Below are 16,207 nucleotides of genomic sequence, written 5' to 3' on the forward strand. Positions count from 1 at the left end.
GTGTACTTCCTATTAAATGTATTTACCTTATTTTTGGTCATTGTCAATTTTTTTATTTTCTATGAAAACAAAAAAAAATTTAAATAATGAGATTAATGAGGGACTGTTTTTTTTGGCACAAGAACAGGTCTAGGATAGTTTAAAGGAGCTTCTGTAACCATCAGAAGTAATCTGTATACCCAAAACGCCAAAAAACTGGCTTCATTTTGCATCTCTCATTAAAGCCAACAAATTTAGTTCAAATGACAAACTTTTGCTGACATCCCATGATTTTTCACAGAAATTTCATGTAAGTAAAAACTCTCAAGTTTGCTCATCTCTAGTGATGTTACTGTAATTCCCTATTGTATTCCCCTACCATCTGATGCTGATTGGAGACTGATGACTAATTATTCCAGTTCTTAGTAAAAATACGTAAGGACACAAGAGTTAAGGTGATTGTAAACTCAAAAAGTGAATATTTGCTATGTTATAGGCATACCTGGTAACTATTAAAAATTAGCAGACTCGAGAATGGGGATGGGACAGAGGGTGGAACTCATATCAACATGCCAACTATATATATACAGTTGTGTTCAAAATAATAGCAGTCAGACATCACTAACCTGATCAATCACTGTTTTTGGTAGAAATTATATTTCTACATGGCAAATAATTTACTAGCAGGTGTAGTAGAGTAATAGAAATCCAACAGACCCAACAGTCATGACATGCATGCTGCTGATTCTGTGTAATTGAATCACTAATTGAAAGGGGCATGTTCAAAATAATAGCAGTGTGGAGTTCTATTAGTGAGGTCATTCATTCTTTGATAAACAGGTGGCAATTATTGCCCTTATTTAAGGAAGGAAGGCAGCAAATGTTGTACATGCTGGTTACAGTGCATTTCTCTCTGAAATTCTGAGGAAAATGGGTCGTTCCAGACATTGTTCAGAAGAACAGCGTACCTTGATTAAAAAGTTGATTGGAGAGGGGAAAACATATAAAGAAGTGCAGAAAATGATAGGCTGCTCCGCAAAAATGATCGCAATGCTTTAAAATGGCAAACAAAACCTGAAAGACGTGGAAGAAAGCGAAAACCTACCATTCGAATGGATAGAAGAATATCCAAAATGGCAAGGACTCAGCCAACAATCAGCTCCAGGAAGATCAAAGAAGGTGTAAAGTTCCCTGTGAGTACTGTTACAATTAGAAGACGCCTATGTGAAGCCAAGCTATCTGCAAGAAGCCCCCGCAAAGTCCCACTGTTGAAAAAAAGACATGTGCTGAAGAGGTTACAATTTGCCAAAGAGCACATTGACTGGCCTAAAGAGAAATGGCGCAACATTTTGTGGACTGATGAAAGTAAGATTGTTCTTTTTGGGTCTAGTGGGCGGAGACAGTTTGTCAGACGACCCCCAAACACTGAATTCAAGCCACAGTACACTGTGAAGACAGTGAAGCATGGTTGCGCAAGCATCATGATATGGGGATGTTTCTCATACTACGGTGTTGGGCCTATTTATCGCATACCAGGGATCATGGATCAGTTTGAATACATCAGAATACTTGAAGAGGTCATGCTGCCTTATGCTGAAGAGGAAATGCCCTTGAAATGGGTGTTCCAACAAGACAACGACCCCAAACACACCAGTAAACGTGCAACATCTTGGTTCCACACCAACAAGATTGACGTTATGGAGTGGCCAGCCCAATCCCCGGATCTTAATCCAATAGAAAACTTGTGGGGTGACATCAAAAATGCCGTTTCTGAGGCAAAACCAAGAAATAGAGAAGAACTGTGGAATGTAGTCCAATCATCCTGGGCTGGAATACCTGTTCACAGGTGCCAGAAGTTGGTTGACTCCATACAACACAGATGTACAGCAGTTCTCAGAAACAGTGCTTATACAACTAAATATTCATTAAGTGATTCAAAGGAAAGCAAAATCTTCAAACATTTTTCAGTTTATATAGTGAATGTTTGAGTTTGTAAAGAAGAATACAAACACTGCTATTATTTTGAACAGTCTAATATTCACTTTTCTTTTTTTAGAGGAACAACACAAATTTGATATATTTTTCTTCATGTTTTGATTTGGAATAGAATGTGTAGTGTTCCCAATGCATTTGTGTGTATGGAAATAAAAGCTAATAGAAGGATTTTGTGCTTTAGTCACTTTGTTTAACACACTGCTATTATTTTGAACACAACTGTATGTATACTGTATACACATATATATATATATATATATATATATACAGTGGGGATCGAAAGTTTGGGCACCCCAGCTAAAAATTTGTATTAATGTGCATAAAGAAGCCAAGGAAAGATGGCAAAATCTCCAAAAGGCATCAAATTACAGATTAGACATTCTTATAATATGTCAACAAAAGTTAGATTTTATTTCCATCATTTACACTTTCAAAATAACAGAAAACAAAAAAATGTCGTCTGCAAAAGTTTGGGCACCCTGCAGAGTTAATATCTTGTACTGCCCCCTTTGGCAAGTATCACAGCTTGTAAACGCTTTTTGTAGCCAGCCAAGAGTCTTTCAATTCTTGTTTGAGGTATCTTTGCCCATTCTTCCTTACAAAAGTCTTCCAGTTCTTTGAGATTTCTGGCCTGTCTGTCACGCACTGCTCTTTTAAGGTCTATCCATAGATTTTCAATTATGTTGAGGTCAGGAGATTGTGAAGGCCATGGCAAAACCTTCAGTTTACGCCTCTTGATGTAATCCCCCGTGGATTTTGAGGTGTGTTTAGGATCATTATCCATTTGTAGAAGCCATCCTCTCTTTAACTTCAGCTTTTTCACAGATGGCATCAAGTTACCATCCAAAATTTGCTGAAATTTTATTGAATCCATTTTTCCTTCTACTCGTGAGATGTTCCCTGTGCCACTGGCTGCAACACAACCCCAAAGCATGATTGATCCAACCCCATGCTTAACAGTTGGACAGAGGTTCTTTTCATTAAATTCTGTGCCCCTTCTTCTCCAAACGTACCTTTGCTCATTCTGGCCAAAAAGTTCAATTTTAACCTCATCGGTCCACAGAACTTGTTTCCAAAATGCATCAGGCTTGTCTATATGTTCATTTGCAAAGTTCAAACGATGATTTTTGTGGTGAGGACGTAGAAGAGGTTTTCTTCTGATGACTCTTCCATGAAGACCATATTTGTACAAGTATCTCTTTATAGTGGAATAGTGTACCACAACTCCAGTGTCTGCCAGATCTTGCTGGAGGGATCGTGCAGTCAAACGTGGGTTTTGAATTGTTTTTCTCACAATCCTGCGAGCTGTTCTGTCTGATATTTTTCTTGGCCTTCCAGATCTTGCTTTAACTTCCACTGTTCCTGATGACTGCCATTTCTTAATTACATTCCGAACAGAGGATATTGACATCTGAAAACGCTTTGCTATCTTCTTATAGCCTTCTCCAGCTTTGTGAGCGTCAACTATTTTCAGTTTCAGTTTTCTAGACAACTGCTTAGAAGAACCCATGGTGCTGATTGTTGGGGCAAGGTCAGATGAGTCTGGGCATTTAAAACCTTTGAGATTGACATCACCTGGTCTTCCCAGACGATGATTGAGAACAATCCATGACACTGGCAGGTCTCAGCTTGGCAAAGGGGGCAGTGCATGCTATAAATTCTGCAGGGTGCCCAAACTTTTGCAGACGCCATTTTTTTGTTTCCTGTTATTTTGAAAGTGTAAATGATGGAAATAAAATCTAACTTTTGTTGACATATTATAAGAATGTCTAATCTGTAATTTGATGCCTTTTGGAGATTTTTCCGTCTTTCCTTGGCTTCTTTATGCACATTAATACAAATTTTTAGCTGGGGTGCCCAAACTTTTGATCCCCACTGTATATATATATATATATATATATATATATATACACACACACACATATTTTATTTATTTATTTAAATCAAGAGTAATTTTTATTTAGATTGTAAGCTCCAAGGAGCAGGGCCCTGCTTTCCCTCTTGTATTTAACTGTATCGTTGCTGTATTTTCTCCCGTTATATTGTAAAGCACTGAGCAAACTGTTGGCACTATATAAATCCTGTATAATAATAATAATAATAATAATTTAGAAAAAGAAATGTATATCCAGTATTTCCAAAACAAGCAGATATTGCAACATACACCAACCATAGCACATGCAGGCGCAAAGTTATCAGTAAATGCAGTCTTGACACATCATACCAAAGAGGCATGACTAGCCATAGGTCACACTATTGGTTTATTAGCACAAAAACTATTGCTGGGCATCAGGGCTGGGACAAGGGGTGGGCAGGAGGGGCGGCTGCCCTTGGTGAACTGCTTTACTGTAGGGATGGGGGTGCCTTCTTTCTGTTACAAGGCTGACAGGAGTAGTAACAGAGGCAGTGATTTTGACAAGTGAGTGGCTACTGAGCTTAGGATTCCTTAAGATTGCACATCATGATTAGGGCGGGGCACAGTTTGGCATATTTGCCTTGGGCGATGGATGACCTTGTCCCAGCATTACTAGGCATATAAGAACATAAACCTTGGGTATGCACATTAGCTTTCAAAAAGTATGTTTATGACTAAATCAAGTGAACGCAGGCTCGGGGTGTCCAGGCAAGGACCCCATAGGTCCTAATAATTGTGTTGGAATATATATTTCTCTAGTCTAAGAGTGCCCCCCATACACTGCAACCATTCCTTTTGGGCAGAAGGATCTGGGGACTTCCAATGCCTTAGGAGGATCCTCTGGGCCTGAAATAAGGTCCTAGCTATGGCTTCTGTAGTGTAAGCAGACAGTTGAAGGCCATCTAGGATTCCCAGTGGCCAAATCATTTTTAATGGTTGCAGCATGTGCCAACATACACATTCATTAGTCTGACGAGGTTTTGCCAGTGTATGGTGTAAAAAGTTTATGCGACTTCCTGTAACCTGGAGTTCTTAATTTGGGTGAACATATTCATTGCACAGTGTGGAGTTGTTGGTGGTGGCTTTGGAAGTATCTCTTTTGGATAACTGACGATTAAATTGTAGACAAAGGTTTATTTTGCACGTTTTATGAAAATTGAAGATTTTGGAATGTGGAGATTTGGTATTAGTGCAAGAATTTGTGAAATTGCATATGGGTACTCTTTAGTTGCATTTTTTTGGTTATTTAACCCTTCTGGTTGTGGAGCACATTTTTGTTTGATGATATATTATTATTATTATTGTATATGTATTATTATTGTATATGTATTATTATTGTATATGAGTTGTTATATATATATATTTTTTTACATTTGTTATATATTTTATTAGATTGCTGCACATGGTTCCTTTTTCTTCTGTTTAATTAATGTAAGTGAAGCACATTAGAGTGCTAGCCAGGTCTTATTTTTTTCATTTAAAGGGAGGCTGTACGGAGACAATATCCAGTTGTGCTCAAAGTTTGCATACCCTGGCAGAAATCGTGAAATGTTTCCATTTGTATGGAAAATATGACTGATCATGCCAAAAGACTGTCTTTTATTGAAGGACAATGATCATATGTAGCCATTTATTATCACATAGTTGTTTGGCTCCTTTTTAAGTCATAATGATAACATAAATCACCCAAACGGCCCTAATAAAAAGTTTACATATCCTGGAATGTTTGGCCTTGGTACAGACACACAAAATGACACACACGGGTTAAAATGACAATTGAAGGTTGATTTCCCACATCTGTGGCTTTTAAATTGCAATTAGTGTCAGTGTATAACTAGTCAATGAATTTGTTAGCTCTCAGATGGATGCACTTAGTGTTCAAGTATTGTCATAGTATGCTCCTTTAACCACTTGCCCTCCTGAGGATTTACCCCCTTCAAGACCAGGCCATGTTATGCGTTACGGCGTTGCGTTACTTTAACTGACAATTGCGCGGTCGTGTAATGCTACACCCAAATGAAATGTACGTCCTTTTTTTCCCAGGAATTGAGCTTTCTTTCGATGGTATTTGTGTTTTTTATTTTTGCGCTATAAGCAAAAAAAAACCGGACAATTATGAGAAAAAAAACAATATTTTGGACTTTTTGCTATTAAACATGTCCAGTAAAATTTTTTTTAAAAATCATAAATTTAGCCCAAAATGTATTCTGCGACTTGTCTTTGCTAAAAAAAATCCCACTACGTGTAAATTAATTGGTTTACGTGAAAGTTATAGCGTTTACAAATGGCGGTATAGATCATGGGATTTTTTTTCTACTAGTAATGTCAGTGATCAGCGACTTTTAGCACGACTGCGGCAGACATTCTGACACTGGGGGGGAACTAACTTGGTGTTACTGACACCCCAGTGACGCCAATACAGTGATCAGTGCTAAAAAAAAAAAGGACAGACACTGTACTAATGGCACTGGTCAGGAAGGGGTTAATGTGAGGGGCAATCAAAGGGTTAACTGTGTGCTGGGAGTGTTTTACTAGGGGGCAGGGGGTGTGTTCTTCATTGTAAGCACACTGATCGGGATGGGTGTACTGTGCACAGCCATCCCGAGCAGTGTTCTCGAGCTGACAAGGAGGAAGATTGTTTGTAAACAAAACAATATTCCTCCCCATCAGAGATGCTTGGTAATCACCGGGCGCCAGCGGGTAATTACTGGCCGGGACCCGTTGATTGACATCCGCGGCCATGAATGGTGGCGCGGGTAGGGTGCGTGCGTGGCTCGCGAGTGCCCCCTAACCGGAAGTGCAAAATATATACGTGATTCTGCGGACAGGTGCCACCCTGTAGCAATATATATGCTATAGGGCGGTCCTTAAGCAGTTACAGGAACCACCCTGTCTTTTTCCACCGCAGCGTGTATTTCTCCTGAGGCTACCTGTGGGTTTTTCTTTGTATCCCAAACAATTCTTCTGCCAGTTGTGGCTGTAATCTTTCCTGGTCTACCTGACCTTGGCTTGGTATCAAGAGATACCTAAATTTTTCACTTCTTAATAAGTGATTGAACAGTACTGACTGGCAATATTCAAGGCTTTGGAAATCATTTTATATCCTTTTCCATCTTTATAAAGTTCCATTACCTTGTTACGCAGGTCTTTTGACAGTTCTTTTCTGTTCCCCTGCTCAGTGCGTCCATGTGAGAGCTAACAAATTCATTGACTATTTATACACCGACAATAATTGCAAATTAAAAAGCCAGATGTGGGAAATTAGCCTTTAAATTGTAATTTTAACCTGTGTGTGTTACCTTGTGTGTCTGTACCAAGGCCAAAGGTTCCAGGGTATGTAAACTTTTGATCATGGCCATTTGGGTGATTTCTGTTATCATTATGATTTAAAAAGCTGCCAAACAACTATGTGATAATAAATGGCCTCATATGATCACTGCCCTTAAATAAAAGACAGTTTTTTGCACAATCAGTCATATTTTTAATATCAATGCCAAACTTTCACAATTTCTGCCAGGGTATGCAAAATTTTGAGCACAACTGGATATCACACTGCTGCCTCTGACTGTTAATCTCAGGAAATGTGTCCTTTGCCCACACTTACCTTTTTGGGGAACAGCTTCCACAGTTCAGGTCTTTTTTAAAGGACACCTTTTATTGTTTAAATAAATTACAATTGTAAACTTTTGAGGCAGCTCGATTCTTTTTTCCCAAGAATTTTTCATAATGTTTGTACATTGCGGCAGGAAAGATAAACTTGTCCACATTTGGAGTCCCCAGCTAAGCCTAGCTGGAACTATGGCTGAAGCTTGAAGCCTTCTTCTCCTCTGTCTCTCCTGCTGCTTTTTCTTCCCTCTCTCCTTCTTCCTTCTGCCCAGGGGCAGAGCCCCCAGCACAAAGGTTCCTCCAGGTGACTGGACTCCAGATTCCTCTCCCAGGCTGCTAGGTTTCTGAGTGTTTATGGGCTGTTACCACCCCTTCTGGGTTCTGCCTCCCCAGGAAACGGTGGATACTCCCATAAATATTCAGCCTGCAGCCTCAGTTCCTCCACCTAGTAGATACTGGAAGTATCCAGAAGGTTCCAGAAGATTGGGAGAGGTAACAGAGCCTTTGAAGCACTGCACAGCCTCCTAATAAAATTAACCCCTGCTTCTCTGGCTACAGAGGGCTAAAATAAATGTACCTATTCAAGCAACCTAAGAAGGTGCTACATATGATTTATGCATGGACTGCTATTCATTTGTGTATTTCTATGAAACAATATTAACCCCTTCATGCCTAAGGTTAAAACAAATCTAAATGCCTAAGCGCAATTTTGCAACGTTGACATGTGTTAGTAAAACGGTACATATCATCACAACTACTTTGTACATCCAGGTAAATTACACCGCGTTTTTTTCAGGACAAATTGAGCTTTCATTTGGTGGTAAATGGTAATGGATATCTCCTGACTTTTTTTTTATCAAAGGAAAACTGGCCCAAAATAGTAAAAAAACAATATTTTGATTTAGCTGTGTGTTTCTTGTTACTACCATAACCTACCACCAAAGAACAACCCAAAATAAATTCTCCAGCTCTTGACGATTGCAGCGATACCATATATGTGTAAGTTATTTGATGTTTGTACCCGTAGTACAGCCCAGAAACAATAGTGCGCATTTTGTTTTTGTTTTCTTTTTTTTTTTATCTAAAACACACTGACACCAATTTTTTTTTTAAATACTGACCTTTGACCCTGACCTTTTGACCTTGACCTTTGACCCTGACCTTGACCCAAACAATAACCCTGGCATTGAACTAGATCAAAACTTGATCTAGGTATTTTTCTTTATTTTTTAATATTTCTTTCTTTCTTTATTTTTTTACAAACTTTTTTTTCTCTCTATGCCAGGAGTTAGAGAGATACAATGTATCTCTCTTCTCCATTCATAGAGAGAGAAAAAACCAGGGGGCTGGGCTGCACAGTGACTGATCACTGTGCTAGCCAATCAGAGGCTATCACAGTGATCATGTGACCCGGAATCGGGAGTCTAACGATCGGGACCCGGGGCTCTCAGTGACACCGCGGTCTTTGTGCTGGGAGCGTGCAGTGCGGCGTGCTCCCAGCATAAAGACAGGTACGCAAATATGCGGCCCCACGGAGAAAAGGCCAGTTCTGTGAGGCTGCATATTTGTGTGACGTCGGCGTCAAGGGGTTAAACTTAAAATACAACTTCTTAATGCTCTACCTAACATTTTGTAAATTCGTAAACATACTTTTTCAGCTACCTTCTGTCTAGTCATGTGACACACATGGTTCTCTTCCTCTTCTCCAGCAGTGTGCAATTAAGAATGATGCAGAGAGCAGGTAGTGACCCAAGCAATGTTTTCTGCATCATTCTCCTGTGAAGCCAGCACACCACCAGGGGGTGTGACTATGACAGCCTGGGCTCACAGGAAGTGGGTTGAATGATGAGGACCAGCAGCACTGGACGGAGTAGTACGTCTGCAGGGGAACAGCACTGAAGTCAAGGTGAGTATTGCAATAAGAGCTATATTTGTTTGTATTTTTGAGTATCTAGAGCTGTGGTCTCCAAACTGCAGCCCGGGGGCCGGATCTGGCCCTTTGCTTGCTTTCATCTAGCCCTTGGGGCACTATTTCATCCACTAACACCAACGAAAGGATACAATTCCTACGAATGACACCAATGATGGGGCACAGTTCATCCCAATGATACCAACAATGGGGCCCAATGACACCAATGTTGGAGCACAATTACTCCCAATAACACCATCAATGGGGCACAAGTCCTTTCATTGACTCCACCTGAGCCCCATCATGATCCAGCAATGACAGCTTCAGCTGTCCCGGTTCTCTGCCACCTCATTGGCTAAGACTGCAATGGGGAATTGTTTACTCTGATGCCAGGACATTTTCTACTCCCGATGGCCATGGTCCGGCCCCGCTAAAGGCTGAAGGACAGTAAATTGGCCCTTTGTTTTTAAAGTTTGGAGACTCCTGGTCTAGAGAATTATATTAAAAATCAAAACAGGAGCTCTCCTGTAAATTTAAAGGGAATCTGTCACAACCTAGAGCATTTCACACTGAATATGTCAGCAGTGGTTACCCTGTTGTGATGAACTGACCCTTGCAGTGACCCAAAAACCCAAGAAATGCAATAGAAAAACATTATCACTGCTACTGCTTTTAGATTGCTTTCTCATATGCATTTGATAACTGCAAGATAAACACAACCATGAATGTTAGGCCACTCATTCAGTGTCGGGTGTTGTCATGCAACCAAACAGATTTCTGCCTATAAGGCATGTTTAGATATGCAGTCATGAAAGGATTGGGGTATTTATAATACATGAAACTGACTTGGTGAGTGGGAGGCAGCCATTATTTTATTCATTTCTTTTGAAGAAGGCAAAACTGTAAGCCTCAGGAAACAGATCATTTGTCATAAGGACATGTTCTGAGTTCTGACATACGCAATATATTTACAGATCTGTTTTCTAATCAAAACCACAATGTAGAGAGACTGCAGAAAAACGCCCCGAGGAGTTGAGTCTTACACGTTTGTTTCTGCTACATCAGATAAAAAGACATTTGGAGGGATAATAAAGACATTGGACTTGTCCAGGTGACCCCATCATCTATTTCCTGGGTTTAGAATACATTGTTTCTGTAAAACAATAGTGATAGTCAGGGGTGGACTGACAAATCATGGGGCCCCCAGGCAATAGGGGATCCTGTGTCCTTGCCCAAACTCAAAAAAGCCTATGAAAAAGGTACCAGGGGCATCTAATGGGGCCCCCTACTGACTCCGGGCCCTCAGGCAGTGTCCGAGTTTCCAAATGGTCAGTGCGCCCCTGGTGATAGTAAGCTTGCCATAGATGGGTAGAACGTCAACGGAAAATTCTTAGAAAAAGAATGTTCTAAAGCCAGCCATAGACAGTTTGAATCTCGGCCGGTTCAGCAGGGACTGACTGAGATTTGCACCATGTATGAGCAGGCTGAATGTACCCAAGTTGATCGACTGATCAGCTTAGGTACAACTAGCCTGTCAGATTTTACATGTAATTATTATTAATGGCGGTCGTAGCCGATAGCAGTAATCACTGTATTCCCCCAGTGGGAACGGTTCCCCCCACCAGGAGAACACAATGGCTTCACGGGAGGGATTCCATGGTTGCAGGACAGAAAATTGCTCCATTTGTGATCGTCTTAAGAAAGTTTGTTTTGTTTTTCAAATAATTCGTGGGATTAAATCGATGTTCAATTTTCAACCAAAGTGATGAAAAAAATTAGAAGCAGCAGAATGGAAATTTATTTCTCGAAAAACACATTTCTAATAGTGTATGTGGTTTTTGTTCCTTAAAGTCCATTCATTCCAAAATGAAATGGTAAAAGCAAACAAAAAATGTTTCAAATGACATTCTGAGAACATTCAGAGAATTTTCATACAAATTTTCCTAAGACTTTTTCTAAGAAATTTCCTTTGAAATTCTATTCATCTGTGGCCAGCTTTACATGAGAGAGGAGTTATTTATTTTTGTAATATCATGTCTTTATTTTAAAATGTACCCTGGTAATGCCAGGAAAGTTTTTCATATCTCTTCCCTACTATATAATGACATTTGTAGTCTTACAGTTGTCTTAGTGACCACTAAGGTCTGATTTACAGCTATCAAATCAATAAAAAAAAGGCATCAGATTGCATGTGCAAATGGCATGTATTAAAAAGCATGATTGGACAAGGTGGAGAGATGGGGACCTCAGCATATCCATTTCATTTTATCAAAAAACACTGTGCATTCATTGAGAAGTGTTGCCTAAATGGTGCCTATGTTGATCAAGTGATGTCCTGTGTTCAGCAATCAGCAGGGCAGCTGTTCGGTATGGGACCCGGAAGCCAGAGGCAATCACTGTAGCAGTGGTGCCTTCTATAGTGAATTCCAGCTTCCAGAGTATACAACTTGCATGCTTACACTGGTGCAAACTGAACTAATGTAACTTCAAAATGTCCATACCTTGAATTCAGTTTTAAAGTGTTACTAAACCCACAACAGTAAAATCAGTCTGTATATGCAGTAAAGCATGCTTGTCACTGTGGAACCTAAGGGGTTAATCCTCTGTATTGTGTAAAAAGGCCATTTGATCCTGTCTTCTCTGCTCCTCCTCTTGTTCAAATGTCCACGTCTCATCTCCTGATAAGACAGACTGAACCGTAGCCATTCTGCACATGCTCAGTTTAGTGTGTATTGCTAGAGGTTTTTTTCTTTTCTTGGGAGAGTGCATGTGATCAGCACAGGGCTAATCAGCACTGTCCAGACAGAGGTCGGGGGTCCTGCATCCTCCTAGAGCAGAAAGAAAACTCCTCCCAAAAGCTTTACCAAGTGCTCTGCTGAACACTGATAGAAGTCACAAGACTGCTCTAACTGCTGATGAGAAAAGGGATTTAATAGTTAATATTTACTAAAATAAATGCATTTCCATGTACTGTGGGAGACCAGATATAGTGAATGCAGGGTCCTGGGTTTAGTTCCACTTTAATTATTGAATAAAATATAACATGAACAAGCCAAAAATGTAATATAATATTTCTTCTCTTGAATACGACAACTGATACTAAATGTGAAGATGATATAGTATAACTTGTTTCTCTTTCAGTATATGGAGGATTTGCACAGAATAATTTGAAGAAGAGCATGATGGGAATTGAAGGAATGACCAGTGAGATCCTGGAGGGCAGAGAGAGCTTTCTATGCCAGGTTGGGAATTCTGCATATTTTGGTGACCATATGAGCAACTATGAGGGTGCTGCTACTATGGAGTATTTTGACAACAGGTAATATATGTACATTCTGATGAGGAATCCTCTCCAACATGTGCTGTAATTAATTCACTATAGAATATGTACATGTATATACGCTTGTGAACAGGGGCAGACTGACAACTCATGGGGCCCCCGGGCAATAGGGGATCATGGGGCCCCTGTGTCCTTGCCCAAACTCAAAAAAGCCTATGAAAAAGGTACCAGGGGCATCTCATGGGGCCCCCTACTGACCCCAGGCCCTCGGGCAGTGCCCGAGTTTCCAAATGGTCAGTCCGCCCCTGCTTGTGAACACAAACAGTATTCAGCTCTGGATCATCTGTGGGTATAGGATTATAACTTTTTTTTTTTCTATGGTTGAACTGGATGGACTTTTGTCTTTTTCAGCCAGACGAACTTTGTAAAACATGGGCAATTCAAGCTGAACATATGTATAAAACACAAAAGGGTCTATAAATAAAAAACAATTGCCATATGGATGTCTTATGCATGTCTTAAAGCTACATTAACCACTTGCAGACCTGCGACCATTTACTGCGACAGGTCATCTTGTACAGGCACAATCACATACCTGTATATCTCCGATTTCTTCCACTTGCGGACCCAGAAGACTGTGCTATCATTGGCTGCAGCACAAGCCAACCGAAATCATTGGCCAGGACCCAGAGATCGGCTCAGTAAATGACAGAAGAGAGCTTGGTGTTGGTAAACACCAAGCTCTCTTCATACAGCAGCAATGTGCCATTTTTTGTTTTCCCTGCAAAGGGAGTAAAAACCGGCACATTGATTAGTAATATATTTAACCCCTCGATTGTCCGTGATGTTAACTCCTTCCCAGCCAGTGTAATACAGTGACAGTGTATATTTTTAGCACCGATCACAGTATTAGTATCACTGGGGATGTCAGTTGCAGTTAGTCAGTTTCCCTCAGCGTAAATTAGTGTCAAATTGCCCACCACATTATTGCAGTCTGGCTGTAAGTCTCTGATTACCATTACTAGTTAAACAAAAAACAAATTCCAGTATTTGGACCATAGTTTATAACTTGCTATAACTTTCATGCAAACCAATCAATATGCACTTATTGGGATTGTTTTTACCAATGACAGAATACATTTTTACCAAAATTTATTAAGAAATAGTTTTTCTGTATTTTTTAATGGATATGTTTTGTAACAGAAAGTAGAAAATATTGTTTTTTTTCTAAATTTTGTGTCTTTTTTTGTTTATACACAAAAAAATAAAAAAATAGTGGTGATCAAATACCACCAAAAGATAGCTCTATTTTTGTGAAAAAAAAATTATATAAATTTTGTTTGCATACATTGTATGACCATGCAATCACCAATTAAAGTAGTGTAGTACTGAACTGCAAAAAATGGCCTAGTCATGAAGGGGGCAAAATCTTCCAGAGCTGAAGTTGTTAAAGCTTCAGGTTTTTAAAAAAATTAAAATAACAAAAATGTCTATACTTACCTGCTGTGTGCAATGGTTTTGCACAGTGCAGCTCTGATCCTCCTCTTCTCAGTTTCCTCCCCCATTCCACCCCATGCTCCTGGCTCCTCCTCCAGTCAAGTGCCCACCATAGGAAGCTGCTTCCTATGCTGGTCAGTTGTGCGGGTTTGCTCCCAAGCTGAGCTTTTTGCCTCTATGTAGATACATAGCCCAGCTCATCCCCACCAGCTCCTCTCTGCTCACTGGTTTTGACTGACAGTAGCAGGAGCCATTGGTCATAGCCCAGCAACCAGAGCAAAATTCTGACATTTCTGGATCGATTCAAGGTATGTCTACAGGTCAAGGTATGTCTACAGGTCAAGGTATGTCTACAGGACAGGAAGTGGGACATAGGTAACAATTTAAAAAAACAACTGATCATTTTATATAGAGTAGCAAATGGTTAAAATCTTACAAAAAAATTTTGGCTTTAGATATACTTAATTGTCAATTTGAACAGGTGCTCTGAATTGTTCAATGTAGACATCCTTGCAAATACAACTCAGACGAGGCCAAAGTTCCCGGGAAGGTTCACACTCAATGGTTGTGTGATAAGGACAGAGGAGCTGTGAGGATTGGTGCCAGTTGGTGTGTAGTTGGGGTTATGGGATTGTCCAGTTATTATCTCAGTACCAAAAAATAGTGTAATTACAGAGCCTTATCTTCTGTCAGTGAGGGCAATTATAAAACAAAAGTAATTAGGAGGCTGAGTATAAAGCAGAGGTTATAGGTCAGCCCGGATACTCGTTACCATATTGTGCTTTCCATAATGAGGGGATGAGAGATGCTCGTACATCAGAAATTCGACCTCTCCCTCCATCTCGTCCGTCATGCTTTTCCCAGGACGAAGAGACACATTGAACAGGAGCAAGTTCATTGTCCTGGTCTCATGGCCTCGTCTTAGTCCCAGCAGTCAGGTTCTACATCAAAGACAAGATAATATTGTATGGATCCACCTGTCCTGGATGGTGTGATGTAGAAGGAAGCAACAGTAAGTTTGTTAGTAAGAGCCTGGTTACACTGGGATTTATTCAGGAGGAATGTAATATTCATGTTGTATTGTCTGCTGTGTAGTTGTGAAATTTATGAACTTTATTTTTATGTGATGCTTTATGTCTAGTTTTGAAGGGTTTTGTTAAATCTTTATTTTAAATGATTTACATCTTTTGAGATGTTTGTGACTTTTTTTGTCTGGCCAAGAAGGTGGATTCTTAATAGGGCAGCACAGTGGCTAAATGGTTAGCACTTCTGCCTAGCAGTACTAGGGTCGTTGGTTAGAATCCCAGCCACGGTATCAGCTGCCTGGAGTTTGCATGTTCTCCCTGTGCCTGCATGGGTTTCCTCCCACACTCCAAAGACATGCTTGTAGGTTAATTGGATCCTGTCTAAATTGGCCCTAGTATGTGTACGTATGAATGTAAGTTAGGGACCTTAGATTGTACGCCCCTTGAGGGTTAGGGACTGATGTGAATGTACAATATATGTGTAAAGCGCTGCGTAAATTGATGGTGCTATATAAGTACCTGAAATAAATAATAAAATCTGAACACTAGGGTAAGCAAAACTCCTCCTTTGCAGAGGGGCTTTTCCTGCACTACAAGGATTAAATGATTGTTTAAGTCTAGGGTACCAAAAAAAAAAGCACTTTCCCTACTTGATCCCCTGCTTCCGCAGACTCTTTTCTCCTACGCTCTGGCTGTCGGGGGTCCTCTGATGTCACCAAGTACAGGGCATACCCATAGCCCTGCACCCTACATTGGATGTGAGGATGCCAAGGGACAGTCCATAATCCGGAACATAGGGTAGAACAGTAGAACATAGGCTGCTGGTGGAGTGGGGAATCAGGTAAGTAAAAGTTTAACCCTTGCAGTCCCACTATAAGGGAGAATTTTTGTTTTCCCCAGAGATCAGCTTTAAAGAAGGGGGGGGATATTCATAAAACAATCCCAATGTTGAAAATTGACAGTGATTCAGTAACAAGTACAATGGTAAGCAATGATAATGA

General features: G+C 40.2%; 1 protein-coding gene across 1 annotated transcript in view; it reads left to right on the forward strand.

Annotated features, from left to right (window-relative positions):
* GLIS1 (GLIS family zinc finger 1) overlaps positions 1-16,207 on the forward strand; it is a 205,081-nt gene that overhangs the window by 96,700 nt on the left and 92,174 nt on the right. The window contains exon 3 of the mRNA XM_089666627.1: positions 12,546-12,723. Within this exon, the coding sequence (XP_089522753.1) occupies positions 12,546-12,723 (178 nt within the window). The remainder of the gene's footprint in view (positions 1-12,545; positions 12,724-16,207) is intronic.

Source organism: Staurois parvus, unplaced genomic scaffold, assembly GCF_062004578.1.
Source record: "Staurois parvus isolate SC_StPar_1 unplaced genomic scaffold, SC_StPar_1.0 ptg002753l, whole genome shotgun sequence".
NCBI lineage: Eukaryota > Metazoa > Chordata > Amphibia > Anura > Ranidae > Staurois > Staurois parvus.